The sequence below is a fragment of the Dermacentor variabilis genome, chromosome 3, assembly GCF_050947875.1.
Source record: "Dermacentor variabilis isolate Ectoservices chromosome 3, ASM5094787v1, whole genome shotgun sequence".
Lineage (NCBI taxonomy): Eukaryota > Metazoa > Arthropoda > Arachnida > Ixodida > Ixodidae > Dermacentor > Dermacentor variabilis.
This window is the reverse complement of record NC_134570.1, coordinates 38,345,818-38,371,836: the sequence shown is the minus strand read 5'-3', so window position 1 is coordinate 38,371,836 and position 26,019 is coordinate 38,345,818. Positions and strand designations below refer to the sequence as shown.

At 48.7% G+C, this 26,019-nt stretch overlaps 1 protein-coding gene across 6 annotated transcripts in view; it reads left to right on the top strand.

Annotated features, from left to right (window-relative positions):
• Positions 1–26,019, top strand: part of Camta (Calmodulin-binding transcription activator) — a 528,965-nt gene that overhangs the window by 326,447 nt on the left and 176,499 nt on the right. For all 6 annotated transcript variants that reach the window (XM_075684812.1, XM_075684811.1, XM_075684810.1 and 3 more), the window contains one exon: positions 21,976–22,073. In XM_075684812.1, the coding sequence (XP_075540927.1) occupies positions 21,976–22,073 (98 nt within the window). The remainder of the gene's footprint in view (positions 1–21,975; positions 22,074–26,019) is intronic.

Below are 26,019 nucleotides of genomic sequence, written 5' to 3'. Positions count from 1 at the left end.
CTATTAGTCTGTCAGCTCGGTAAAAGCGGCAGCCTCGCGATATTTTGCTCGCCACACTTCATTCTTTTTTTTCCCCTTCCTTTTCTCACTTATCGTTCTACCTCTTTTCAAGGAAATGCCCACCAGTGCCACGTACCGGGCTTCTCGGGTTTTTCGCCATCCACTATTTTGTGTTTCTACGGGGTAAGGCCGCATTTCTTCTGAGTGCAGCTGCTTTCAGAAAAAAAAAAGGCAAATTAAGCGATGGACGAATACTCGGTGCGGACGTTAATCTAGCGTCCGAGTGTGTATCTCTCCTCTGCGCAGTGAACGCATGCTTGAACTCTTCGTGGACGGCGTCTTATCGTTATTTCTAGGCGCATCCTTTCTTGCCCCGTTCTTGTGTGTTCCGTTCTTGTTCTTGTGTTCGTGCTGGAAAACGCTCTCGTTTGCACGAAGTTGCCTGCTCCGACTTATTACGCGGCGCGCGTTCAGGGCGCGTTTAGGAATCAAGCGCTCGGGCACGGGTAATCGAGAAATGAAAACTGATGTAGACAGAAGAATTTTGTTCAGTTCCGTAGAGCACGTTGCTATGGTGGTACTCGGCTGCAGATGCACAAACCTTACTACAGAAATTGTCAGAGGGAACTTTGCATCTGCGTTTGGTAAACTACCGTTGTATTGACGGCTAGTATGCATGCATTTGTCATGATTCTGTCTTTAGATATTCTTCTGGCGTATTTTGGTTTTTCTCGCTCAATCCTAAATTTCACAGCATTGTTAGTTTTCCAAACATAGCAAGGCAATATGCCCTTCCGCGCGTGCCTAATCGTTGCGAATCGTTCTATTTGTAGCGCGGTATTTTTTTTTTAATATGATCTGTTTGTAGAACCACAAGACGGTTATTAAAAAATTAAAATATGGAGTTTTACATGCCAAAACCACGATCTGTTATGATGCACACCGTAGTGGGAAACACCGGAAATTTGGACCACCTAGTGTTGTTTAACGTGCACCTAAATCTAGTGAATTATGAGGTTTTACGGGCCAAAACCACGATCTGATTATGAGGCACGCCGTAGTGGGGTACTACGGAAATTTGTACCACCTGGGGTTCTTTAACGTGCGCCTAAGTACAAGGGTGGTTTCGCGCCCTCATCGAAATGTGGCCGCCCTGGCCGGGATTCGATCCCACGACCTCGTGCTTAGCAGCCCAACATTATGAAGCGGTCTAAAACTACAAGAATAACGGTTTGACCAAATTCAAGTACGAACCACAATTCCCGCGCTGGCTGAACCGCCATGATTGTAGCACCCGCCGACGCTAGTGCCAGAGTTTTCTTTAACGATTTCTGTGGGAAACTGTCGAAAGGAAATGTAGCGAAAGCGCAGCTAAAGAAGAACGTATACAAAAATCAGTGCACATGCGGCCTACATCGAAGCGCAGCAGATCTCTAATGAGTGGTGCGCCTGAGTGACGTAATTCACGGGACTCTCCACTTACTGCCCCAGGCGAGCGAGACTAGACTTGGCTTCCGATTTCTTCGGTTTTTTTTTTCTCTTTCTTTGCTTGTTTCGTACGTCAGCGGCACCGAAGTTAAGCTCCGCTCAGCCGGAGTTCGAGTATAGTTAGCAATAGTTGCGCAAGAGTGCACCGATGATAGACGACGTACTCGCAGCAGAAAAAAGAAGCGAGATATAGGGGCCTCGTCGACACGGAAAATAAGCGAACACGAACTCGGAACTGCCTTCGCGAAGAAAGCTCCTTGAAAAGTCTGTGAAAGTTTCTCCGCTGGAGGAAGGGGCCGCTCGTATAACAGCATTGCGAATGGCTGCAGTCCTCATCCGCCCCGACTTTTCGCAAACAGGAAGGACTCTATAGCTGCAGATGCATTCCTCGCGAACCACCCCATCTCGCTTCCTCCCCGCCCACCTCCGTTCCTCGTCAAAGGCGGACGGACGCGGCATCATTACCGAAGGCCTCGGCTCTGAGAGCCTCGCCTCTGCCGAGACGGGCTTCCCGTGCCGACTTTCCGAAACGCCCGAGGAAAAACGAGAACTTTGAATATCCCTCTCTGCGGGCTTTGTCCCCTTTGTGCGTTTCTTTTATTATTCGCCTCCGCTTCTCTCTCTCTCTCTCTCTCTCTCTCTCTCTCTCTCTCTCTCTCTCTCTCTCTCTCTCTCTCTCTCTCTCCAGCTCACTGATGTCGACCCGCTCCGAGCAAACGCGTCAGAAGCCGCGAACCGCGTGTGATCGCTTCTGGGCTTAAGCCGTCCCTAATCTGAACCAGGCACTGGCGAGCTGATTATTTTCTTTTGGACGTGCGGCGTGCCTATAGAGGCCATACGGAGGATGTTGCTTGGCTCTCCTCTGTATATGGGCACCCTTATTCAGGACGGAGATCAGAGCTCTCCCGCCTGCACGTTCCTGCTTTCAGAAACTAGAACAACGCTAGAAGCAGAAAACTCCGTTCCCAGGAGTTCAGGGAAAACAAGAAAAAAAGAAGATATCCGAGTACCTGCGCGCGCTAAGCTGGTGTTCTGAAAGTCGGTGAGCTTATTTGTTTGTAGTCTCGATGTATAGGTGGCTTACCTCCCGAGATCGGGTCTGCACGTTCTCGCAGTAAGGCTTGCCTAGGGAGCTCTGTGCGTTGTCTCGGTTCACTCTAAACGACGACCGAAAAATGATGCAAAGCATCATCTTTCATCATCAGCGTCATCATCCAGGGGAATGGTGAAAACAAGTATTTGGCATTTCCACGAGCCACAACTGCACCTTCTGCTGCGCGCCTAATGCCATCTCTACCAAATGATAGGAGAGTTTAGGAGCAACCCATCGATGCCGCACGTCACCGGGCCAACCGTTGAGCAGTGGGAGGCCCCGCTGACAAGTTCGACAAGATCAGCGCCGTTTGGTGACAAGGGCCGAGCTTATGCCGTCGGCTTAACTTTATTTATAAAGTTCATTCCTCCTCGTCATGCGATCCCTGTTGCTTTCCTTGTCAACAGTGTCGTACGATATATTTCGAGCACGTTGTAATCGTCCAGCCAACTTGTGAAAGGACAAAGTTCTTGCACTAAATTTCAGATAAGTCTAATTACCGCATTTAACACTCTAAAACAAGACACGTACGGGTTGCGAGCGGTGCCCTGGTGACGAGCTCCGACCACCTTGGGGTCTTTAATGACGCACCTATAAATTTAAGCACAAGAGGGTTTTTTTTTTTTATGAGCCCCGTCAAAATGCGGCTGCAGCGCCCGGGATTCGAACGCGCGACTTCGTGCTCAGCGGCACAGTGCCATAACCACTCAGCCACCGCGGCCGGTAGCAGTAGTCGTCACCTTGAGCGTTGGGCTCCCACCGATGGCAAGTTGTCGTTCCGCCTACTTTCATTTTCTTTTTTACGTCATTAAACCATGTTAAGCTTATTGTTATTTTAACTGGCAGTCGTAATTAACTTATCATTTTAAACAAACAAACAAAAACTGAATTTCCTGGATTTTTTTCTTCGTTTCTTTGTCTGTTGGGCTTCATGTGGTTGTCGGAAACAAACTCGAAACAAAAGGAGCACCTCGGTTTTCCGCGGTTCCTTTCGCCAATCGCACAGCCGAAGCATTTTCTGGCATACTACATCGAATATTGCATTTGAAGAGAATAGTCGGTTGACGGAAATCAGGCGTTTTTCGCACCCAAGTTCAGTATAAATGCAGGTCATTAGTTTAAGTACAGATCGGATGGCGTGACTGAAACGTAGGCGCACTCTCTAGGAGTTGATATGCTTGACTGATGCAGTCGTGCAAAGTGCAGAATCCTATTACGCCTTCACGCACCGGCACGTTTCTTTGTTTTGTGATAACGCCGTTATCGAGTATTTCACAATGGCAGTCGAATTTCATGCAGATGTAATCAGAATCCATACCGCCTATCACTTGGAAGCGCCCGAGAAAAGCTGAAATGTCAAAAGACGTCCGCCCGCCGAGAACTTCAGCTACAGCGGGGATATCACGCAAGATTTTTCAATCGCTCCCGTGCCTGTACGTTCCATGCGCGTATGTGGGCTTGTGCAATAGTAGTGCTTTTTTTTCTTTTCTTTAGGCTGTTCGCGTATATCGACCGATCGGGTTGCTTTTCTTGCAGCAACCGGCTGGGTTCGGGCCAAGGCGTGCAACTGCTTCAGAAGTGAGAACCGAACTTTTGGAGGGCGGTGCCGCCGTTTGTTTAATGGAATTGATCTCGAACAAACACTTCCCGGATAAATCTCTCTCTCTCTCTCTTTTAACCCTCTTTCGCGTCGGGCGTCACGCTCTCTTTGTGTTATACGCGGCGCCTCATCGGTATTACACGGCCGCACCGTTCTCGGGAGAGTGCCGACTCTAGCGTAAACACGGACAAGCAGTCTGCTACCCGCCAGTGTTTCGCAATATTGGAGCCGCGATCCTTCCTCCTCGCCAAGCGATCGAACGGCGCCGCGCGTTTTTCGTTGGTTTTAAGTTGATGAGTCTGTCTTTGTCTTCGAAGATCGTTCGGTTTCGCTTAAGCCGGGTATTGTTTCCGTGTGTACGCGCACACACACACACACACACACACACACACACACACACACACACACACACACACACACACACACACACACATATATATATATATATATATATATATATATATATATATATATATATATATATATATATATATATATATATATATATATATATATATAGTCTCCGGCTATGTCGGGGGACAAGCTGTGCCCGGACACACCCAAAAACGGAAAATGAAAGCCAAGCTTCCGTTGTTTCCTTATTTTCTTATAGCGCGACCAGGCGTGCCTGATCGTTAAATCCTGTCGCTTAAGTTCGGTCGCCACGTCGTCCGTTTCCTCGCTCTCCGTTCGCGGCGCCCTTCTTTGTTTTCTCGCTTTATTTTGTTTTCCTGTCAAAAAAAAGGTTTCCGCGTTTGCTTTCGCGCCCTAATTTGCTGGAACGCAAATAATGGGCCGCTCGTTGGCGCTATTTGCTTCCGGAAGCGAATTCGTGCCGATGTCGAGTCAGGAAGGATGAGACGCTCTGCACACGGTCCGCTGCTGCATGCGCCTCCCCTGCGAGTTCGTTGGGCGGTGGACGCGGTCCTTCTTCCATGGCGGGCATTCTTAGCGAACATTCCTAAGGAGTCTCCGGGCGTGGGTGTCTGAGCGTACGTGCCGGGCCCTCTCTTTCCTTCTTCACTGCGGCGCCACGCGCTGAGTTCCAGTTTTCGCTTGTCCAGTTCCCGCTCTTTTCTGGGTGCCATTCGCTTTGTTATAGTTAAGCGTGTCGCGTCCGTCGTCCCGACATGCGCACGGCGCGGTTTCTCGGGCAGATCGTGTACTTTTGCTTCACCTCACCAACTGCGCGTAGTGTAGCGAATGCTGTCAGTGGCGTCCGCCAATCGTAAAAAAGTACCAGAAGTACTCCACCGTTCGCCTTTTGATCACGTGCCGGGGACACCGATGGCGCGTAAGATTCCCGGCAACACTTATCTACCGGGCAGTTGAAAGGTTCAGCGTGCGTGCGTGTGTAGACTGATGTGTGCCTTCACCAAACGCAATGCTTCTCCAACCTGCCGAATCGGCAAACAGCTATTTTGTGTTTAAGCTTACTATAAGTAGCAAACCGGTGTGGACACGTGTATGGAGGCAACAATCAATTGAATTGAAATGGCGATCCCGCCTCCTTCCTCCGAGACGCGCAGCCGGGCCTCGTTACCGATTGGCTGTCACGAGCCGCAGCATTCGCTCTACTGCGCGGAGTCTTTAAGACTAAATATAAGGCTGCTTGTTACTTGAGAGCTAAAGGCTGCACTTGGTAAAGGCGCCTTAATATTACAGCGCCCCGCCACATCTCTCACAGCATGAGCTGCCACGTTTCCAGCGCAGCGCCGGCTGCTACGCGGCGCCGACTGCTAGACCCCACGTGATAATCGCCGAATGTGTTCGCGAATACACGGCGTGCTGGGCGCGCTTTGCGCGCGAAGCTTTGTTTGCCGGGTGCGTGATGATGTGGCTGTAGACGATACGGCGTGTGTGCATATTGTGCTGCTTGCAAAGTCTGCATGCGTGGCGCCGCGCGCAGGCAGATTATTACGGCTCATTCGCTTTGTTTGTGCCGCATAAGTTTCACGCAAACTTCTTCGAGGGGACAACTGGCGCTGGCCCGCTGCGGCCGTTCGGCCTCCATGGGGATGTTGGGAACCGCAGACCTAATCAGAGTGATCCGTTTAAGGGATGGCCTAATGCCATTTTGGGGGGAAATGGGTTAAAGGGAAAGAAGATATGTGAATGGCATGCCGCGCTCTGGAAGCTTCGCTTGGGTGGTTCCGCAACGGAATTTATTTCAGAAGCTCGAACTCTCTTTCACTAGCTTCTTCACCCGAATTTGTTCATCAAAGGAATGTATTTTGATCTTTTGAGCACTATATGCTGGTGCGTTAAGTTCTGTGGCTTCTTTTGTTTTGGTTTCTCGGTACCGCCTTCGCTTCCCTACTTTTTCATCAATAGTTTGGCCTTTAACGTCCGTAAACTTCAGAGTGAGTTATTAAGGGCGCCGTTGTACAGGGCTTCGGATGAATTTTCACCACCAGGCATTTTTTCTTTTAAAGTGCACCCAGACCACGGCACGCCTGCGTTGTTGCGTTTCGCCGGAATGCGGCCGCGCCGCGGTCGAGAGCCGAACCCGCGGAGCAGCACGAGCGCCATAGCCAGCGAGCGACCTCGGCAGGTCGCGCGGAATCGTACGTGTCCTCCAGCTCTATACACCCTTTCACGAATGGACGTCGTACGCAGCCATGATAGGCTTTCTATGCAGGTTTTTCACCGAAACTCTATTGTTCAAGTTGACGGCACGTTATGTTATGAAATTATGTTATATGTTATGCTATTACGTTATGAAAGAGAGAGGAAATGGTAAAATTTTTTTTTAATGCGAAAGGATGTGATTCTGAGTAGTCTTACTTCATGGACAGAATGGAATGTAGCGACGTATAGTGGCGAATAGTCACGTAGTCCCTCTAGAGGCGCAAGCCGTCAGCCGAACGGACCTCTTACTTTCATACTTCAGGTCATTCTTACGCGCGCTTCGTTGTCATATTCGTTGGAGCAGCGCATCGTAAACCCGCGTAAAACTGACGCCGCGTTTCCTTTAGGATAATGCTAAACTCTGTTATCTAATGCACTTATTACGCTGTCCTTCGGCTTTAGCTTCGATCAACAGCGAAGGCATGCGCGGCTGCGCTCACGGTTCTCGCCTCGCCACTCCTTCATGACGGTTTGCAACGTTAACTTTCTAGTCTCTTTTTGTTGTTATGTTACCGCATAATGATGTCAGTGCGGCTTCCTTCGACGTCTCCTACAAAGATGCGGTTTCGTCCAGTGTGTCTCTTTTAAAAGGCAAATCTGAGAACCCGTATATGCTTCCTAAAGTCGACACTAACAGCTCGTGGAAGCGAGCCAGCGCTTCGATAGCGAGCATGTTTACGCGGGACAATATGCGAAACTTCGTAAACTTATGTTCTTACGTATACATCTCTCTTTCTTTCTCTGTTTCCTTCTTTTCTTCTTGTTTCTGGATCTCGCACGTCGTAAATTTTCGTCATTTCTGTATCTCGGGAAATTCAAAGGCGGGAGTCGGCCCTGACCGGAACCCCCACGCGGCGATATATAGAGGCGGCTTTCTCACGTCGTTAACCGTGGGGCGCCCGCTTCCTGCGCGTGCCTGCGATCGACCTCCTTTCGCTGCTTCATCTTCTTCACTTGGCATATCATCTCTTTTGGGCCTGCTTCTTCTTCTTCGTCATCGTTTTCTCCCTTTTATCTCCGTGTCTCTTCGACTCAGTCTTCTTTAAGATAAGCGGCCACCATCGCGAGGTCTCTCTCTCTCTCTCTCTCTCTATTGACGATGCTCTCGCGGCTGGCTCGCCCTTTTGTGTCCCCACAACAATGCGTCGATACACTCGTCGTCAGCGGCGGCCATGAAACTCTTTATAGTGCGCATGCGGACGCGCGCGTTCGGGACGTATTTCTTTTCTCTTTCTTTTCCGCATTTTTATTTTTTTGGCAAGGATCTTTCGCCGTTTATCTCCAGTTAGGTGTTTTCTTTTTCTCGTCTAAGTTGCGTATTGCTTTTTATTCGCATTATCTGCGGCATTGTGATGGCCGATCTATATTATCGTTGTCGTCGCTTCACCGAACGCGAATCCTCTAAGTAGAGGATAATAAAAAAATATAATGAAAACGGAAACGCGCAGGGCATCTGAGTCGGAGGGAAATATCGTAAAACTTAGAATGGCGTTCCTTTCGACGCGGAAGTCCCCGTCTCATCTTGCTTCTCATCTTTTTTCTTTCGGGAAAATTTATGCCACGCTACATTTATAAATGTGCATGACATTGCAAGGTCTTTGCCAACAAGGCTTGGCTGCGGCGCGTTGTCCTCGAATGGCTCCAACGATGCGATGTCTCGACCGTTTTCTAGCTGTTAACTAATAAGGGTATACTTACATCGACTAACCTTTTTCTTCTTTAGTTAATAAATGTTGGTTTTTTTTTTCAACACGAGTACGTGAGTAACCTGCAGTACGCCCGAGTGCAGACGGATATAGACGTCACACAGTCCGCTCACAGTGCTTGCAATGTCATCGCATTTTACTACAATTAAGCTCCGATACAATATACCGACACCTCCTGTATGGCGCCGCAGGTGTAACGACCGCTGTGCTGCAGAGTGGCACAACCTCGATGGCTTTCTTTCAAAGCAAACAGTTTTCATCTGCTCTTTCGCTCGTTTTCGTAGTTGGCGACCGTACTTTCACCACCGAATGTCAACACCTGACGTGTCTGACTATAAGAAGAAAAAAATGGCTTCGGTGCGAACGCAATTCTCACAAACTTATGAGTTCCGTATCTATTACGATGTGATATTTGTAACCCTGAGGATAAATATTTCGTCAAATTTCACTCAGTGTCCAGGGCTACTACGGTGGTTAGGTAAATAATAAATGAGCGACAATGCGAAGGTGAAACGTGGCTCCGTCGAAGACGTGCCTCGGTAACATCGTGTAGAGTTGCTCGTGGAAGCAAATAGCCCGGCCGGCTGGTGTTAGGATCGGCCTGCAGGGGTACTGCTCTCAAAGCTATTTCAGCCCGCTGTAGGTGCGTCGACTGATGCGGGGTGGTGGCGCCCTTCAGAGAACCAGCGAGGACAGCGCTAACCAACCATGAACTTACTTCAGAGAACTGCGGACAACCGGCAGCCACCCGGCGGGGGTCAGCTCAGGGGAGTTTTCGAGGGGAGGTAATTGGCGGAACCTCCCCATTCGCTTTTCGAGACACCAGACAATGGATCGCGGCGGAGGCCACTGTGCGAGGTCCGCTCTGGAATTTAGGGGCGCCGGCTGGGGTCGGGCGTGACCACCTGGCTACGGGGACGCAGGACAATGGACACCACGACGACTGCGCTGCAAACGTCGTCTGCCCGCTTAGGGGGCACTGAAACCTGTGTGTGCGTGTGTGTGTTTGTAAAACGTCCCGCAGAGAGGCGGCTTGTTTACGATGTCGTCGAACGTTTTGCCTCACCTAGGGAACACGAAGTGGATATAACCAGCTGTGGTCGGCGGCTAGTGTGTGCTCGTCGTCGTGCTCTGTGCTCGTCAATGTACTCGTGAGCTGTGTGCTCGTTTGCTGTATGCTTCGTCTTGCGCGCTCCACTTGGGAGTCACGCTAGACTGTGTAAATGTATCCCATGTTCAAATGTAAATAGTACTGCAAATGAATCCTGCTCGCCTAGTCCTGTCGCCCCAAGTTCCTCCGATCGTCCTACAAGCCCGACTCCAAATCTTACACTGGCAAATGCAGTCGCGCGAGGGCAATGGGGTCGTCTGATAGTTTAGGTGGAGCGCTCTGGAAGGATCGCCCTGCTCTTCTCCCGCCACCTTCCCCCTCCCCCCGTAGCGGCTGCGGTAAAGGATGTGGTTAAGTGGTTAACTATACCGTTCTCTACGGAATCACGAAGCGAAACAGCAAACGGTACCTAAATATACTCGCTCCAACAGCCATACTCATTTAAGCGTATCATTCTTTCAATAAAGCGAATATCTTTCTAGAAACTTTCGACAGTTCGCTTACACTGACAGTCATTGTCAGTCGCTTGTGCACAGTTTTTATTTTCCTTCTTTTATTTTCTGACCTCTTACTCTGATGAGTAGGGTGAAGCGGCCAAGTGGGAGCGGAGTGTGACGATCGGTTGTGGGTTCACATCAGACATCTGTGCAGCCGTCTCTGTTTATTCTCGCTATGAAATAGTAAAAAGAGAGAAAAGGAAAAGGGGGGGAGTGGTTTTGTAGTGACATTTATGTAGCTTACGAAGCCTTTTCTTTTCGTTCTTCGTCACTTTGCTCCTCCGAAGTGATCCAGCCCACCGAAGAGCTGTGCCGGTTACCGAACCATTCGGAAGAAGACAGATGTCCGCTGCATAGATTTCTTGTTCTTTTATTGAGTGAAGGACGCGCTCACTCCTACGCGGCAAATTGCCGCACATCGTAGAGCCCTGCATTCGCGCTGATACTGTGGGTGCTCCATCTTCGAGAAGCGCGACAGCCCGTAAACAAACAAAACGAGAGAGAGAAAATAAAGGAATGAACTACTCTTTATTCTAATAGTTTTCTTTTTTTGGGCTTACCGGTATTCCGCATTTCTGCAAATTCCCAGCAGCGCAGTGGCTCTTTTGGTAATGCTATACTCGGCAAAGACCAAGAGTTCGCCGCACACCATTCCTTCTTTAGCGGTCAAACTTTCTTTCCTCTAGTTCTACGTTCTCTCTGTCTCTCTCTGTGCTCTAAATTTACTTCGCACGTCGAATCAAATTTCACACCGTTGCGGAAGAGAGACTGAACACTCTTTTCCCCTCGGCTCCCTAGACTCCCGCTTTCCCCTACGGCGATTTCGTAAGCCAGAGAGAAAAGTGGGAGAATGAATCCAAAGCGTTTGTTGCATTGTCCCGTTTTCCTTTCTTTCTCTCTCTCTCTCTTTAACTTTCTTTTGTAAACACTCCGGAAACAGAAAAACGGCCGCAACAGCAGCAGCAGGAGCTCTACCGGGGAGTATCGGACAGCTCAGCTCCTCGGAGAAGAGGATTCTCTTCCTTTTGTCTTAGCCGCCTTTTGTTCTTTCCTAGTCGGAGACTGCGCCCGAAGACGCGTGCCTGCCGTGCCTGCTCGCCCGCCTACTTGCCCGCCCGCCCGTGTGAGCCGCCGTCAAAGGGGCGCAGCACATTTTTTGCCTCGCTCGGAAAGCTTGAAAAATGAAGCGCCGATGGCGGGCAGGCGGCAGCGGCAACAACAAATTCCCTTATCGAAAAGTTTAGCCGCGCGTCCTCGTCCCCTTCTCGGTGGTGTATATAGTTCGTCAGACGCGCTGGTGGCTCTGTGTAGGGGAGGGGGGGAAAGGGGATGCTGCGCTTGCTTGGAATGTTTATCGCGGCACCTCGGCCGTCGTTGCCTCGATGCGGAGAGCTTGTGCAGTGCTCGGTCGGCGTTTACTATACGGCCGAGTGGCTTACGGAGTTGAAGTGCGTCGATGCTGGCCTAGGGAGGTCGTTTTTTTTTTTTTTCTTGTTGTTTTCAGCCGGTCAACGCAGCAGCACTCGAGGTTCTACTGGCGCTGTACTTGACACCTTAAACGAGAAGAAACATTATGGCGACAGTTTGAACTTGTGATCGGTTGCTAGGGAAATTTGACGCCGTCGTAATTAGACGGTCGCAATAGCGCGCGCTATAGCCCCAAAACTTCTCGTTCTTTACTGCATGACGCCTTTTTCACACCTACTGATTGTTAAAGGAGGTTAAATTTTATTGTGATTTTGTTTGTTTGTTTGTTTGTTTGTTTGTTTGTTTGTTTGTTTGTTTGTTTGTTTGTTTGTTTGTCACGCTCACGTTTGAATTCATGTTGATAGCGTGTGCATACGTACGCAGCTGTCGCTGGAGGTGCATCTACTGTCCTGGGAGCGAGAATCGCAATCCGCCCAAAGCCGCTGAAATCGTCCTGGGCACAAACTTACTGGTTAAATCTAAGACAACCGCGCGCATAAGCCTAACTTGAGAACTGCGCCTTTCAGCTTCATGTAACTCTATTACGAGAGAAGTACGCGTTCACTCTACAGTGGCGGTCAGAAAAGGCACTGTGTCAGAGTAACAGCATCCTTATCATGCACATCTAGCACGTCGAATCTAAATTTCCAGTTTCCTCGACCAGGCTCTTTCGACCAGGGGACAGCGCTGAGAATTTTCACTACGTCGGCGACTGCAGTATACATCAACACTGCGATTCCTCGCCTTCGCAGTATTTTCCTACCCTTCTTTCAAGCCCCTGTCCCAGTGCAAGGTAACAATCCGGGTTCAGTTCTGGTTAACTCCACGCCTTGCATATATACTTTGATCTCTCTCTCTCTCTCTCTCTCTCTCTCTCTCTACAAACATCCTATTGTACGACGTAACCGGTGACTCTCCTGGACTCGCAAGCTATATCGTCTTTGTATACCGTCTGCGATGTTGCGGTTTTCTTCCCACAAGTGATTTTTTCTGATGACCTGCACCTCCCCCTCCCCCCTCCAAGCTATTTTTTTCTCTCTCTATCTCTCGTTCTTCTTCCTTCTAGACATTTTTTATTTCATCAGCAGAGGTTTAGTTGAGCAACTGTCCGCAAGTCCTGGGTTCAGTAAAGCCTTTGGCAGAATGCGTACTACGAAAAGTTGGCCTCGTGCTGCGAAGCTGAACGCACGATCTGTGTTCACATTAAGCGCCATGAATCTGGGAAACTTGCCGGCCTGATCGCGGTGTTGCGGAAATGTGTTTAATGACCCTAGCCTCCCCCCTTTTCCACATAAATCTTCCCCGGAATTCAGCTGGTGGCCCGAAGCGAATCACGCTTCTCGCATCGTTGCCCACTGTCGAAAGCTGCGGGCTCGCGAGTAAACTTCTTGCAAGGATCGCGCTCCTTCTAGGTTACTTTGATGCCGCTTGAAGAGTTTAAATAGATGGTACGCGTTGTTAAAAGAAATGTTAAATCGTTTTTTTTTACGAGCACGTTTAGCCGAATTTATGCAAAACTATAGAAGCTATGCGATGCGGAATGTAGCAAAACGTTGCAAAAGCTAAAGGCGCCGGTGTTCTCTGAACATCGCTTTGGAAACTGTAAGGTAACAATCTAAAACAGAACAGCAGGGACACCGTGGCGCTCAAAGTATCGCGGGGTGTTTCTTTGGGCGAGGTTTCAAGACCAACGCTTTTTTTTTTTTATCCAGCTGATTGACCTCAAGAAGTGATCGGTAAATTCATTGGAGATTTCCCTGTGCGCATGTCGGCAGTGCGCCGACGTTGCGCCCACATCATACTCACATGTAGTCTGCTTTGTGCAGACGACATGAGCAGACGACATCAGCTCGCTTTTCTATAGTTTAGTGAAACGTTGACTCAATTCGGATGGCACATTCTGAGAGTTCCTATATAAGTATGGCTAACTTCAGCCGGCGTGAAGTAATGATTCTATTCCAATTATTTTTCCTTATCGCGCTTCGTCAGTTGTCCAAGCGATGTTTCGCTCATGTTATGAACGGGATCGGCCGACGGTGAACGGTTGACCATAAGAAAGTATTGGAATCGAGCGAAAGGAATCGTTACAGTATTCACCATATTATGAAAGCCAGCCTCTCAATCCAAACGAGCTTCGATTGAGAGGCATTTAGTATGGGCACTGCCCATACCGAATGCTTCTTTCACAAGGTAGTAAAAAAGCGATAATGCTGTGTGCGGTTTTGAGAAGGTTGAAGGAGACGAAGAACATTTATTACACTGCAAGGATAATGATACTCGCTGCAAGATGGTTTCTGCGAAGATATATGTTCTGTAGAGGAGGCCACTATCAGTAGATAAAATTCTGGGTACATCAGAACACTTTCAACACAGTCCAGCACACGCGTTAGTACACTTCTTGCAAGAATCGGGAATACCTCGAATGTTGCCGGATTTTGCCATTGTAACTCTGATCACGACACAATATTTTTCTGAGTGACTCATTTTTAAACATTTTCATACATACGTGTTTCCCATATTCACTCATATATTGTCGTGTTCGTGTTGTTACTCTGTTTGCGCGCGTTGTGTTTTCCACCTATGAGGACCGCTGTGTATCCGTCAACATGAACACTCGAATGCTTGTAATGTGCTCAGGAACAATTTGTGTGTGTGTGTGCGTGCGTGCGTGCATGTGTGCGTGCGTGTGTGTGCGTGCGTGTGTGTGTGTGTGTGTGTGTGTGTGTGTGTGTGTGTGTGTGTGTGTGTGTGTGTGTGTGTGTGTGTGTGTGTGTGTGTGTGTGTGTGTGTGTGTGTGTGTGTGTGTGTGTGTGTGTGTGTGTGTGTGTGTGTGTGTGTGTGTGCGTGTGTGGGGGGGGGGACTTCAGATCTCCTGAGACTATAGTCATTTCTCTATACTTTGTGTGGCACTTTTTCGTCTTTTGAGCTTGTCTATCAGTCAAGAGAAGAGGAGTTGCCGGCGCTATCAATGCCTCCTTGCATGCAGTTAAGAACAATAATAAAAGGAAATATCGACCTTGTTTTGTTTCTGTGACATGTGTTTCAGCATTGTTCCAGCATCGGGACCCGTAGTTCTACATAGCCGCACGAAACGAGCTCACGCATGCGGAAAAACGTCACACGCCACAGCAGTACACTGCTTGACATGGCTCTCGTCTTCTTTTTTATGTAACAAGCGATACCTTTCCGCGAAGAAACGCGGGGGGATCTGTGGCAAAAGTAAGGTGCGAGTAGAATCTGATTTGATGTCTCTATACTTAGTAGCCCTTCGAAGCCGCCGAGACGTGGTGGCCTTCCGTTCGGCCGTCCCATATTGGCACACAGGCGTCGCTCGGCACACTTCTTTTTGCACCGGAGGGCGTGTTTGTTTGTGTGCGCGGGCAGTTTGCCGACGCGCCTAGGGCAAGAGGAGGCCCGGCTTGGCAGACGTGCTCACGCTGCCGCTTAGCCCCCCTGGGCAGCGCGAGCACTGCGCGGCCGGATCGAGCGCCGTGATGGATGGGCGACGTCGATTGCGCCTGGACGCCAGAGCCTGGGGCGAGCGCAAGGCCGCAGCGTCCACCAAAGACAAAAGCGCGCAGCGGCTCGCGAGAATACGTGGGGGGGAACGCAGGGGCGGTGGCGAAGAAGGCTTTGGCGCGGCCACCTTTTTGCTCGTTCGTCTAGCTGGTCGTCTTTGGTCCCTTCTTCCCTAAGCTCCTTCGGACGAGCTTTAGTCCCGCCCGCGGGGGAATAAAGGGGAATTCCCGACGAGTAGAGGCCCCGACAGGAACAAGCGTTCGGCCTCGCAAAGCGAAGATGACGGGCGCTCTCGTGCTGGAAACAAGGGAGCCGTGAGGGAGTGTGGGAGAGGAGGAGGGCGCATGGTGCTGGCTTTGGTTCTGCCGTGAGCGACGCTGTTTTGTTTACGAGCGCTGCTGCATCTGCTGGCAAAGAGGAAAGCGGCTTTGCGGAACTACAGGAGACGTACGCGAACGATAAAGCTAAAAGTCTGTTCTGTTCTCTTTTGCGCTGGTGGCGTAGCCTCGGCAGGGTCGAAAGTAAGATGGACGAACTCTGAAACTTGAGCCCTCGTTCTTCTTTCGTTAATTCCTTCCAGCGTCCGCGTCTTGTCGCTTCTATTGCTTTATTATTTTCCTATATCGCACGCACGCATCATTTTTGAACTTACCATCGTGTCAGAGTATCGCAATCAGAGTATCGCAGCTCCGTCTTCTTAACGTCAGTGACGTCTATGAGAAAAATTGCGAGTTAGATGTCCCAGGGAGTGATGAAAAATAAGGACGGTGTGAAGGCGCGTTGAACCGTGTTCGCGATTAGGATGAAATACACAGTATTCTGCAAGGACGTGGTATAGTGTGGTCCAGTAATGCGAAACGTAAGCAGAACACCACCGCCTGCTTGAACCGTAGAATAATATGACATCACTCGAAGCGTTATGTGCTGGTATAACATTACTGTACGTTGCAATGGTGCAACTGTAGTATTGCCCAAGTGCTCACTTTCATTTGAACAGTCCTTCTACGGGTGTTCTTACTTACTTTTTCATTGTTTTCATAGTTAGTTAGTTGATTGGTTGTTGGTTGGTTGGTTGATTAGTTAGTTAGTTAGTTAGTTAGTTTAGTTAGTTAGTTAGTTAGTTGGTTGGTTAGTTAGTTAGTTAGTTAGTTAGTTAGTTAGTTAGTTAGTTAGTTAGTTAGTTAGTTAGTTAGTTAGTTAGTTAGTTAGTTAGTTAGTTAGTTAGTTAGTTAGTTAGTTAGTTAGTTAGTTAGTCTTGCGTAACTCCCAGTCACATTGTTCTGTCTTCCCCGCTTCTCTGATAAGCAGGCAACCACTCGAACGAAAAAGCGACGGGACAATCGAATCATTCGTGTTACCGTTACCCCGGAGAAAGAGTGAAAAAAATAAACGGCGTACTAGACCAAGAAAGGAAGTGTCTTTATCGAGGCAACTAAGAAATAAAAATAAAAAGACAATGAAGAACAGGCGTGACCGTACAAAAAAATAAGAAAGGATAAAATATGTGCGAAGAAAGCCCTGAAAGTACATAAAACTCATGACAGCGCTTATACGCGGCCGACCCGCTTCGAAGCCAGCTCTGATCGATGCCGTGGCTTATAAGACCGAGCAGCGCAGTCCGGTGAGCGGCACAAAAGACGCGAGTTTGTTTGATTTTATCTCTTTCTTTCTCTTTCTCTCTCTCGGAATGCCGAAGCTCACGACGTGACGCTTCGGTATTAGCCTTAAGGGTTGCTCCCGGCGTCTATTTCGCGGCTTTACCATGTTGCTTGCTCTATCCCTTGCTGTTTTCTATTTTGCTGGGCTCCTGTCTCCCCCCCAAAAAAAGTTTTGCGCCGAAAAACTTGGAAGCGAAGAACTCTTCGCGTGAACGTGTGTCTGCGCCTGCTGAGTGTGCTGCGGCGGTTGAGGAGGCCGATTGAGTTCACGTAATGCAATGCTGCTTCCCCCGCATTTTAAATGCACTTAGCGTTGAGCGCATCCGTCCTGTATTTGTAAAGCTTTCGACATCGGGGGTTTGGAAGCGAGATTGTTGTAGAAATAGAAGAGAGGAGAAAGAGAGATAGCACTAGTGGCAGGGAGGTTACTCAGAAACATCGAATCTTTCTTCGCGGCAGCTCAGGGTCCCGATATGTAATACTCTCCTCCCTCAAATATACCTTTTTTATCCGTACTGCATGTCTTTTCGGCGCAGAAAGCACGCAGCAACGAAGAGGGGCGACCTAAAGGCCCTGAGAGTGGCTTCGAAGAAGCAGCAAGTGGATGAAAATGAGCGAAAGAAGAATGCGCTGCATGCTAAGTATATACGAGCGGCCATTAATATTTGTTAGCGGGGGGGGGGGGGGGGGGGCACGATGCGCGTCTGTGAATTGCTTCATTCTTTGGACACTCCGTGAGAGATGGCAAGACCTGAGAGCTGGAGAGCTTTACGTAGAGGCCGCACGTTTGGCGTGAATTGCTCTATACATGAAAAAGATGGGGTACACATTATTCGTACGTGCACAAAGTACACGCGCACAACGTACATGCTCGCGCGTGGTTAGGTTAGGTTAGGTTAGGTTAGGTTGGGTTAGGTTAGGTTAGGTGATCCTGGACACGGGTGTGTCCCAGACGATTAAAAGCGCCAGCGCGTGCGCGTAGCACTGACTCAGATTTTCGCCATATTCTCCGCGGTGGCGCTGTTTGTATATGCTGCTTTCTCCGATGTACCTCTAAAGCGCTGTGCGCCGAGTATTATTTGCCCAGGGGCCTATTTTTGATATGCTTATTTCATTTACTTCTAATAGCCTTGTTTGTAGTCACTCGTTCTCTCGGCTACATGCTGCAAAAAATAAATATAATAATAACAACACTGTGCACAGCAAACACGGCCTGCGTACAACGAAGTTATCCTCCGCGCTCACAAGCGTGGCTTCGCGAACACGTCATTCATTCTCTGCGGCGGGTAAACTTTCCCTCAGGGCTGTGCGCCCCGTGAATTGGTTGTAATGTACGGCAAGAAGAAAAGAAAATGTATGTATAAGCGTTGGAAACGCCGTTGCAAAAAAAAAAAAAAAATATGCAGCGTCGTTGAATGAAAACTCGCAAAGGCGATTTGTGTGCCCGTCACACTTGTTCCGTTCGGTGATGAACAAACAAACTACGAGCAGGCCTGCACACGCATTCAGTGGGCCCGCGGCCCGTACACGTAATGGCCACCGCTTCATAAGCGTACGCTTCCCAGCCGCCCTTCTTTCCCTGCTCCCTCCCGAGTTTGTCACTATGCGCGTTTGCGCGCGTATATGCATGCGTTTCGTGGACGCGGGAGCGCATTTGCTGGAAGGAAAAAAAAAAAAACGACACGCTCGTCGCAGCCGCCCGCACGGGTACCGCGCGCGACCGAAGCCATAGGGGGGGGGGGGGGGGGGGTTACGCCGGCCTGCCTGCTTACGTGCCTCGCTGCTATATCAGCGAGCCGGCGTTGTAGTGCATTGGCTGCCCGTAAGCCTCGGTAACGGTGCAGGGCGGCGTGCGCTCGTCTGGCGGACTCCTTCTCCGTAGTAGCCCCCTCCCCCTTCCTCTTCCTGCTTACGAAGCCAATTACCGGTCGGCTCGCTGTTTCGGTAATTCTCCCGGACCGTCATTAATAGCCTTTCCTGCCACAGCACCCGTCTTACAACTTCCCCGAGCCTGAGCCGCCCCCGAGTGACGGCCCTGCGTATGACACCGAGCGTGCCGTGGACGGCCATGACGACGGTGCTGCCGAGCCGGGCCGGCTGTCGCGGCTATAAAGTGCGCGGCCGGATGGCTCTCTCTCTCTCTCGCTCAGCTCGCTCATATCCTTGCGCGGATGGGCAGCGTCGTATAGCGCAATTGCCATGCAGTGGTGTGGGCGAGCGTGGGAGCTGGATGGGCGCGATTGTCTTTGGCTCGCTGCCATAGCGGCGAATTAGGACACCGTCGGTCGGCGCGCCCACCGCCTCTGTCTTAACTCTCACTTTGCGTTGTTTTCGGTCGCTTCCGCGCGCTCGTTGTTTTGGCCCCGTACGTCCTTTTGCCGTCTCTCTCTCTCTCTCTCTCGTCTGAGGTTGCTGGAACGGGTCGTTCCAAACTTTCTCGGGGTCATTTCGCGAGCTATAACGCGTTGATGTAAAATGACGCTGCTTCTTTCTTTCTTTTTTTCTTTTTTTGTTCCGTATTTATCGAGTGCTTCGTAATCGCGCCAAGGCACGACCTTCTCTTTTCTTGTCACGGAGCCAAGGGGGGGGGGTTGGGGGGGGGGGAGCTAGTAGTTTCATGCCGTCTTTTTCTCTAAATGTGTTGGCAGCCTTAAGCACTGAACATGACGGTGTCTCTTTTTTATCTCCTAGATATTGGCGTTGTTTAGACCCCCTCCCTCTCTCCTTTCTTTCTTTCGTTGTTGTTGAAAACTTGTTCATTCTTTGATCAAATGTTATTACGTATTTATTTGAGGCGTGGGCCGTATTTGTGTAGATGCGAGTCATTACGCATATATTTCCGCCCAATGGCTTTCTATGTATTTTTTTTTACCATAACGCTTCTGTCGCCGAGTGTCGTTGGTTGAGCGTAGCGACGCCATTTGTTATGCGCAAGCATGTGATGTCTTGCATTAAAGACGAAATTCGAGGATTTGTCATACAACGCTGACATTTGGCTATTGCGTTGATCATTAGCAGTGTTTTCAAAGGGGCTGGTCGCTTCATCATTGGAATGAAAAAGAAACAGCGCGACGCAGGGCGAGCGAGTAAAGAGCACAGGACTGAGCGCTGACTATAGCAACCAAACGCTTTATTTGCAGAAGCTCCACATAAAGACATAATTGAAGGTGACATAAAAGAAGGAAAAAGAAGAATAAGCGTTAGCCACGGAGGTAATCCAGTGCTTTTGTTGATAGCGTGGAAGACGCAGAACTGACGCGCGCGTCGCCACTTGTGAATATGCAAAATGCCTCAAAGATACCCCGCGCGCGCTGTTCACTATACCTTCCAATTATTTCGCACTGCTTAAAGATCGGGGTGCAATCACACGTGTCACAGTGGGCAGCCAGCTGGCTGCACGGGTTTCCTTTTAGTGAAGCGGCATGGTCGCGCAGGGGATCATTATAGAGCTTTAGTTTAGGGAACGCAAGCGGCGTGCGCATGCGCAGACACAGACGTAGGGGCCTGCGCATGCGCAGTACTGGGGCCCCTGGTTCTTGCGTACTGAAGCCGCTTGCGTCCCCTAATCTAAAATTCTCTATTACTGCAACTTAATGCTTCTAAACGTCGCTATAGCGGGCAAACGGTAAGGTATATATATATATATATATATATATATGTATATATATATATATATATATATATATATATATATATATATATATATATATATATATATATATATATATATACACACCTTACCGAAAAAGAAAAAAAAACGGAAATTAAAGTGGACGAAAAGATAACTTGTCGCCGGTGGGGAATGAACCCACAACCTCCGCATTACGCGTGCGTTGCACTACCATTTGTGCTTCGGCGACTGCTATCAATCCGTCCACCAACTTGGGTATTTCTGTGGGAGATGCTTATTTTTTTTTCTTTTTGCCCGATGGTGTCACGTAGCACGTGAACTTAGGAGAGCAGGCAGATGGCTAATAAAACACCCGTATGCTACCTAATGGTATCAAGGCTACCAGATTCGAGGCCCTCGATGCTATGAATGAAAAAGAGAAGAAGGGGAACCGAGGGGCTCGGTTTTTGTAAGTGATGCTCACGTAAAGCCAACTGTCACTGAAGCCAAGGAAAGCATAGGGTAAATTAGCTGTCGTTGGAATTGTAATGTGGAAACGCATAGCGGTTCGCCGCAAGTGTTTCCTGGTAAACATTACGGTTGCATAATAAGCTGCAATTGCCCGGAAGCGTCAACTGTGTGGCCGGTCTATATATAGTAACGCGCGTCGCGGCGCTGCCAGTCGATGCGGTGGTGATTTCAGTGAGTTCTGTCGCGCGCTCCGATGGACGAACCTTCGACTTCGACTTTTCGGTCAGTAGCTGCGCCGGGCTCCTTTGCACATCCACGCAAGTACGCGAACGAGGCCGAGGCGTCATCGGGAAGACATCGCAATGCTATCGCGTTCATCCACATGTGGATACCTAAGTGCCTTCGATTTTTATGGTTTCCAACGTTGGGGGCTTGTGTCTCGAGACTGATCGAATATGGCGACGCTTGACTGGTTTAAGCGCAAAAACACTCGGTATTAAGCAAAAATGCATCTTAGTGGTTATTCAGGCAACTCGTAGAAAAACAAATGACGTGCTACTTCAGCGTGTTCCAATTCGTACAGCTCTATCTCTCTGGATGTGTGGTGTTTGCATGGCTGTTAATAATAATAATAATAATAATAATAATAATAATAATAATAATAATAATAATAATAATAATAATAATAATAGCTTTATGCGACGACGAAATAGTCCATCAGTAAGTCAAATAACCAGCTTCGCATCCGAGACGCGATGATACTAAAGATAGACAGAAAAACCTAGGCTTTTCAGTGTTTGAGCTTCGTCATCTTTAAAATAAAACACGAACGTTCCATTGTTGCACTAATTAGCGCTCGTTATTTACTGGCACCTGTGCCGCTGTTGCCTTTGGCTCGTGCACAAGCTGCTCGCCAAGTAGCGCGCACAGAAGTCCGTCTTTCGCGTGTTACTCTACCGAGCGTTTGATTATCTCCTCCCGCCAGCCCGGCTGTCGGCACGGCCGGACTCCTTGCGCTAATGTGGTGTAGCGTGAACGAGGGCCGCCGTGCTGCGCTTCCCTCTGGCCGTCAACGCCGGGCTCTTACACGGATCGCCCGTTTCTCTCTCCCGTCTCGTTTGCAGATGCGGATGAGAGCCGGCCCGCGCTTCCCGAGAGCCTGGAGACCATCCCAAAGGCGGATTATCTCCCGACGCAGCGACATCGCTGGAATACAAATGAGGTACGGCCCGGCCTTTTTTTCCTTCCTTTCTTTCTCCCCATATACCCGGAAAGTGGCGTGCGTCGCCGCCTTCGCCGTCCCTGCCTCCTATGTCATTGCCGTTTTTCTGTACTTATATATATATGTGTAGACAGGCCCTCATTTCCCCTGGCCTCCTCCTCCTCTTCTTCATCTCTTTCCTTCATCGGCGATCACTCTTTCTCCTCGTCGTCGTCGTCGACTGTCTCGACGTAACCCTACGGGCGACAGACAGCACGGGGACTGCGTTGCAGCAGCTGCCCGTACCGGTGCTCAGCCCGAACCTGCCGCGTTTCTCGCCGGTGGCCCGGACAGGCGTATGATGAGCCCGGCTCCAATTTGTCTCGCGCGGCCTGTCTCTGTGTGACGCGCTTATCGCTGCGCGCCGTCGCGGGGTCTGATTGCTCTGTTTTCTTTGATCTAGTCTCTCTCTCTATCTTTCTTTCTTTTTTTCTTTCGTCGCCACTTGTCCTTCGTTTGGCGGGAAGCGAGTATCCCGTAATGAGACTGCCGGGCTTGTTCCCCTTTAATGGGACTCGGACTCGCTCGTTGGCGATTGGCCGGCAAACATGGTCGTGGAAAGGAAGTTGGCTTCCCGTGGACCCATGGAGCTCGGCCACGTGGCTAACGGTCCCAGCTTTTCCTGCTGTACCTCGCCCCCTGAGGAGCGCTCTAACGCTGCGGCGAAGCGCCCAGCGCTAAAAGGGAGCAGGCGCAGGATGGATGACTGCGTTGAGAGTCTTCGCGGCAGTTACTTATCATAGCAGACCACTCGATGCCGCGGCGTCGAGCGGGAAGGAGGGAGAAAGCCGCCGAAGTGTGTGTGGACGGAAATATTGTTGTGTACGCTTCCGACGCGTCCTCAGCAGCGAGCATTTGCTTCCGCATTTCCTCTTACCCAGTAACTATACTGCGCGGAGGACTCCTTTCTTCGTCGGCCGCTCGCTCCTTTACTTGATTAGCCCTTTGGTCGTGCGTGAGAGTCCATCTATCAGACATGGGGAAGAGACAGCTGAGGAAGCCCACAAGTTTGTTTCTGTGACGCAACTTGTGTACGTTGCGCGTGTGTACGTTTTTGTTTGTTTGTTTGTTTGTTTGTTTGTTTGTTTGTTTGTTTGTTTGTTTGTTTGTTTGTTTGTTTGTGTGCGTGTGTTTTTGTACGTGTTTACGCCCGTGCGTTTGTGTCAGCATCATGATCACCTCCGTCATGTTTCCTTCGCAGTATAAGTCACATGAAAGGAGCAAGAAACTGATGATAATGAAGAAAGCATCTGTCTGGACGCAACTGCCGTCGTGCTACCTGCGAATCCGCCATCGTCGTTGTCATGTCGTAGTGATTGTTGTGATAATATCGCCATTCTTTGTCGTAACCTCTTCGTCGTTGTTGTCCCCACTGTCGTTATCATTGTCGTCGACGTTCCAACAACCCCTAATTTCTCTGACACCCGAGGTATTGGTTTGCTCGACCGCGTGCATCTTTTAGCGTGCTGGAAGTACAATTTGGTATCACCTTCCGGCTAGAGTCAAAACCGGCCTTGATCGGGGAGTGATAGGAGTTCTCCAACGCAACTACAAAAGTTAGTTATGCGTAAAGCGTCGAGTTGCCTGCCTTATGCTTTAATTTTTTATAGGATTACAAATGCCGTGTGATAAAGCCATCACGTTCCAGGGGCGACTTTCACGGACATTTAATAACGAAAATAATAACGAATTTGAGAACGCGTTCTTGTGCTGACTAGGCGTTGTCTATGGAACATTCAAGAACGCGTTCTTAAATTAGTTGTTATTTTAGTTATTAAATGTCCGTGCAAGCCGCCCCAGATCTATCCCAAGCCGAATTTTATGCTCTCTGGTAATTGGCTCGCCGCCCTACGAGGTGGCTTAATGGATGTGGCGTTGCGGTGCTAAGCTCGAGTTTGCGCCATCAAATCCCGGGTATGGTGACTGCTCTTCGTCTTCTTCATCATCATCATTATCATCATCATCTTCTTCTTCTTTGTTGTCATATTATTATTATTATTATTATTATTATTATTATTATTATTATTATTATTATTATTATTATTATTATTATTATTATTATTATTATTATTATTATTATTTGTCTGCTGCAGGAGGAACGCCTCTCGCCGCGATCTCCAATTACCCCTGTATTACGCTAGCTGATTCCAACTTGCATCTGCAAATTTCCTAACGTCATCACCCCACCAAGTTTTCTGCCCTCCTCGACTGCGCTTTCTTTCTCTTGGCGCCCATTCTGTAACTCTAATGGTCCACCGGTTATCTACCCTACTCATTACATGGCCTGCCCAGCTCCATTTTTTTTCTCTTAATGTCAACTAGGATATCGGCTGTACCCGTTTGCTCTTCCAAGCTTCGGCCCCATATGTTAGCACCGGTAGAATGCAATGATTGTACACTTTTATTTTCAACAACAGTGGATTCGGTAATGTCTGCCGTATGCACTCCAACCCATTTTTATTCTTCTGTAAATCTCCTTCTCATGTTTAGGATCGCTTGCGATTACTTGACCTATATTATAGAATAGAATTTATTGACAGGAAGGACAGAGAGGTCGACCTGAGCTAGTGCGCTCTAGTCTGTATACTCTGCACTGGGGAAGAGGGAAGGAGAGTGAAAGTACTGGTATGGGTGATGGTGTTAAGAGAAGTTGTGAGTGCCTATGTATGTGAAACAGTTGCCCTGCTAGAGCCGCTCATCTGGCTTGGTGTCCTGCAAAAACTTCAACAGCGCTTTAGTAATTGACCTAGGTAAATGTACGCCTTCACAGACTCTAAAGACTTAATGGCTATCCTGAACTCTTGTTTCCTTGCCAAGCTATTGAACATTATCTTTCTCTTCTGCATATTAATCTACAACCTCACTCTTGCGGTTTGTCAGTTAAGTTTCTCAATCATTTGTTGTAATTCGGTCCAGTGTTGCTGAACAGGACAATGTCACCTGCAAACCGAAGGTTACTGAGATATTCGCCTTTGATCCTTACTCATAAGCCTTTTAATTCTAATAGCTTGAATACTTCTAAGCATGTAGTGAATAGCATTGGAAAGATTGTGTCTTCTTACCTGACCTCTTTCATTAGAGGTAGCGTTTCTACTTTTCTTGTGGAGAACTAAGGTAGCCGTGGAATCTTTGTAGATATTTCGCTAGATATTCACGCATGTATCCTCTACTCCTTTATTACGCAATGCCTCCGTGATTGCTGGAATCTCTACAGAATCAAATGCCTTTTCACAATCTATGAAAGCCATATAGAAAGGTTGGATGTACTCCGCAGATTTATTAAGTAGGTGGTTGATGACAAGGACTTGATCCAACTTGGGTATGTAACATGTTCATTATGCAAGACTTCCCGACTCACGATTTGTATTTATGTGCTTTTTATTTTCCTGTGACATTGTATTTTTGTACGCTTAACAAGCCGTTCATGTTTTTCTTGTTCTTCACTCCTGCTTGGATCCGACTGCGGCCTGTAGTATGTGTAAATTACAAAAAAAAATTATAATATTCCTTCCTGAAGCCAGCCTACTCTCTTGGTTGATATCTGTCAAGTGTAGCCTTGATTCTATCGAAAATTATCTTGACGAATACTTATTACAGACTCAAAGCATGCTAATACGTCTCTACTTATTCAATTATTTGAAGTCTCTTTTCCTGTGGATTAGTAAAACGTTGGCATTTTTCTATATCTCTGCTACACTTAGGCCATAAGGCATGCGTACGGCCTCAAGCTTTCAAACACAATATCTCCTCCATCTTTTATTAAATCGACTGTTATTCCATCTTCTCCTTCGATGAGGCACAAAAGCAAGAACGCCTGTGTGTCCTGCATTGGTTGCACGTTAAACAACCCCAAGTGGTCAAAATCGATCCGCAATCCCCCACTAGAGTAAAGTGTGCCTCATTATCA